We start from the raw sequence: 3320 nt of genomic DNA, 5'->3' as shown, positions 1-3320 counted from the left end.
TGGTACGATAAAAAATGAACACGGTACAATAAACGTATGAATTGTACGGTTATTCAAGTAAAAAAAAAAATAGATTATTCAAGATCTAATTCGTCTAAAATACAGCTATTTTGTAGAAGAAGCGATAACAACTCGTTCATTAAAATCATAATTCGATTTCCCCCCCCCCCAAAAAAAATAATAATAATAATATTTCCGGTACAAAAAAAAAAAAAAGAAAAAGAAAATTGAATACGAAACGGAAGAATTGCTCAAACTCAGTTATTAAAGTGAAAAAAGCTGCTACTAAAAAAATCGGTCACAAAAAACAGATGAACGATACAAACCCGGTTATTTGAAGCCAAACTTTTGTTTCTAAACTTTAAAAAGAATATGTCATTCGATTGTAAAGTTTAAGTATTTATAAGTAAAAAAAAAAAAATTAAAAAAAAAAGTACAAGCCTGATTATAAAAAAAAAAAAAAATTAAAAACAGAGAAATTTCAAAAATCGAAAATGTTCGGTAAACTAAGCAACAGACTCGACCTTTTAATTGCCTCGATATCTATTTTGCTGATCGGCACAGTCGGAAACATTTTGTCTCTAACCGTCTTATGCCGCAAACGCTTACGCCGAAAGAACATCGGTCTGTACCTGATTGCCCTCTGCGTCAGCGACCTTTTCGTCCTCTACGTCAGCCTTTTCAACACATTTATGTCGACCACTGGGCTGTACAGAGACTATAGCGTAAGACTCGATTGTCACGTGATACGGTTCTTTCGTTCCTTTTTCCTGGAATTTTCGTCATGGGTCACTGTCATAATAACGGTTCAACGGACAGTAGCCGTCTACCGGCCTTTGTCCACCTACCTCAGATCCACCCGAATATACGCGACTTCCCTCAAGGTATTGTTCATTCTTTTCTTGGTGCTAGTCACCATCAGCGCCGTTTACACCAATTCCTACAAGTATGAGAACTCGTTTTGTAAGCGTCCTATAAAAGTCATCCATCTTTTACTGTTTTTCGCGGTCTACAGCTATGTTCCCGCCACTATACTGATTGTCTGCAATGTGGCGATTGTCTTGAAGTTATATCGACGTCCCGCCGTCGGGCAGACTCCGCATCCTGCGCATAACGGCACCCAGACCGTCCGACTTGTCTTGGCCATCAATATCTTGTTTCTGATTTTCACCGTGCCACCATCGTTTCTGTATACCTCGAACGACTTCATTAACAACAGTTCCCAGGAAAGACTTCTCACCTTGTCGATCGTGATTAACACAAACAACGCTTTTAATTTCGTCCTTTATATGCTGGCGAGCCGCTCTTTCCAGGAAGAGTTGAAATCCATGTTCAAAAAGGTTAGAAAAGAACAGCAGATTTGGTCTGTTTCGGGCTCGCTAGCAAACTCCGCCTAAATAAGAGACTTTTGTCCATATCCGTCAGCGCGGCTATGTCGTGGCCTTTGTAGTATGTGTCATCATATTAATATTAGGTTGAGAATAAAGTTCTTGCGTGATTTTTAAGTTTGATATCAAATGATGTATTTTCAAATAAGTTTTCCTTATAATACTTTTACTTGATATATAATTTGAAAGGGCGTTTTCTGTTCTATCTAATCGTTTAAATTACAATCGTTTTAAAACAATTATGTCATCTTTTCAGAACGTTAAATACAAGATGGAAAAAGCAAATTCGCATAATTTTCTTATTTCACATCAAGCTAGGCCTAATGCTGCTGAAATAGCTCGCGATATCAACGACGCGTTTGACCCAGGAAGCACTACTGAATGTACAGTACAATGGTGGTTTAAGAAATTTTGTGGTGTTGATGAGAGTCTTGAAAAATGATGAGCACAGCGATCGGCCATTGGATGTTGAAAACGATCAATTAAGCCAATCGACGCACAACTGTTCGAGAACTTGTTTGTGAATTAGACGTAACGTATACGGCGATTTCCAACCACTTGACAGAGCTCGCAAAGATAAAACAACTTGATAAATGGGTGCCTCACGAATTGAGCAACAATCAAAAGAAACGCCGTTATGAAGTGGCATCTTCGCTTCTTTTATGCAATAAGAACGACCTGTTTCTCGACCGGCTTCTGACTTGCGATTAAAAGTGGGTTCTTTACGATAGCCGTCGACGCTCAGTTCAGTAGTTAGATGCCGACGAAGCTCCATGACACTTCTCGAAGCCAGAGTTGCATCAAAAGGTCATGCTGACTGTTTGGTGGTCTGCGACCGGCCTCATCCGTTGAAGATTTTTAATGCCGGCGAAACCACTACGGCGAAGAAGTACTATCAACAAATGGATGAAATAACTCAGAAACTTCGACAACACCCAGCATTAGTCAAGAGAAAACGCCCAATTTTCCTCTATGACAGTGCCAGACCGCACGTTACTAAACCGACCTTGCAGAAATTGAATAAATTGGGCTACGAAACTCCGTCTCATCCGCCATAGTCTCCAGACCTCTCACCTACCGACTACCACTTTTTCAAACATCTCAACAACTTTCTGCGTGAGAAATGCTTCAAAAAACCTAAGCGATATTCAAAACGCCTTTAGCGACTTCATCGCCACCAGAACGCAAGATTTTTTTTTACGTTACTGACATAAATGCACTTGTTTTGCGTTTGCAAAAGTGTGTTGATTCTGATGGTGCCGATGATATTTTTTTTTGTTGTTGTTTGAGCCGAGATATTTTCATCTGGATTTAAAAGTTAAAAACCGCAAGACCTTTCTTGTCAACGTATATGTATATTACGAAGGCCATGTCTAGCCACGACAAAGCGCGACTGCTGCTGATGGTGATTCTTGATCTGGACAATCTCAGCCCTTAGTTTTTCAGCAACATCTGACTCCCATTGGCATCCAGCCAGCTTGGACCCGCCAGCGTGAATATTTTCAAGAACTTTTAGATGTTAACAAGTAAAAAAAAAAAAAGAAAACTTTTAATATTTCAGGAACATTACGAAAAAAAGAGCTCGCAAAAATCCGTGTTAATGAAATCGATATAACTGGAAGAAAAATTAATGTCTCGAATTATCGATGTTGTCATTGAATTAGGAATTGTTTATTCAATATTTTCGCAAAAAAAAAAAAAATATAATCGAAAAAAAAATAATATAATCGAAAAAAATAATATAATAAAAAAAACAATATAATCAAAAAAAATAATATAATCAAAAAAAAATAATATAATCAAAAAAGTAATATAAACAAAAAAATAATATAATCGACAAAAAATAATATAATCAAAAAATATATAATAAAAAAAAATAATATAATAAAAAAAATAATATAATAAAAAAAATAAAATCGAAAAAAAATAATA

General features: G+C 36.6%; 1 protein-coding gene across 1 annotated transcript; it reads left to right on the top strand.

The window, feature by feature from the left end:
• The first annotated feature begins 494 nt into the window (after positions 1 to 494).
• On the top strand, positions 495 to 1397 carry LOC145252867 (uncharacterized). Its single transcript, XM_080112879.1, has one exon. It carries the CDS (start codon positions 495 to 497, stop codon positions 1395 to 1397), a length of 903 nt encoding a protein of 300 aa, XP_079969005.1.
• The last annotated feature ends 1923 nt before the right edge of the window (positions 1398 to 3320 follow it).

This window comes from Euprymna scolopes, chromosome 29 (assembly GCF_053919585.1).
Source record: "Euprymna scolopes isolate OS-2025 chromosome 29, ASM5391958v1, whole genome shotgun sequence".
Classification (NCBI taxonomy): Eukaryota; Metazoa; Mollusca; class Cephalopoda; order Sepiida; family Sepiolidae; genus Euprymna; species Euprymna scolopes.
This window is presented reverse-complemented; position numbering and strand designations above follow the sequence as displayed.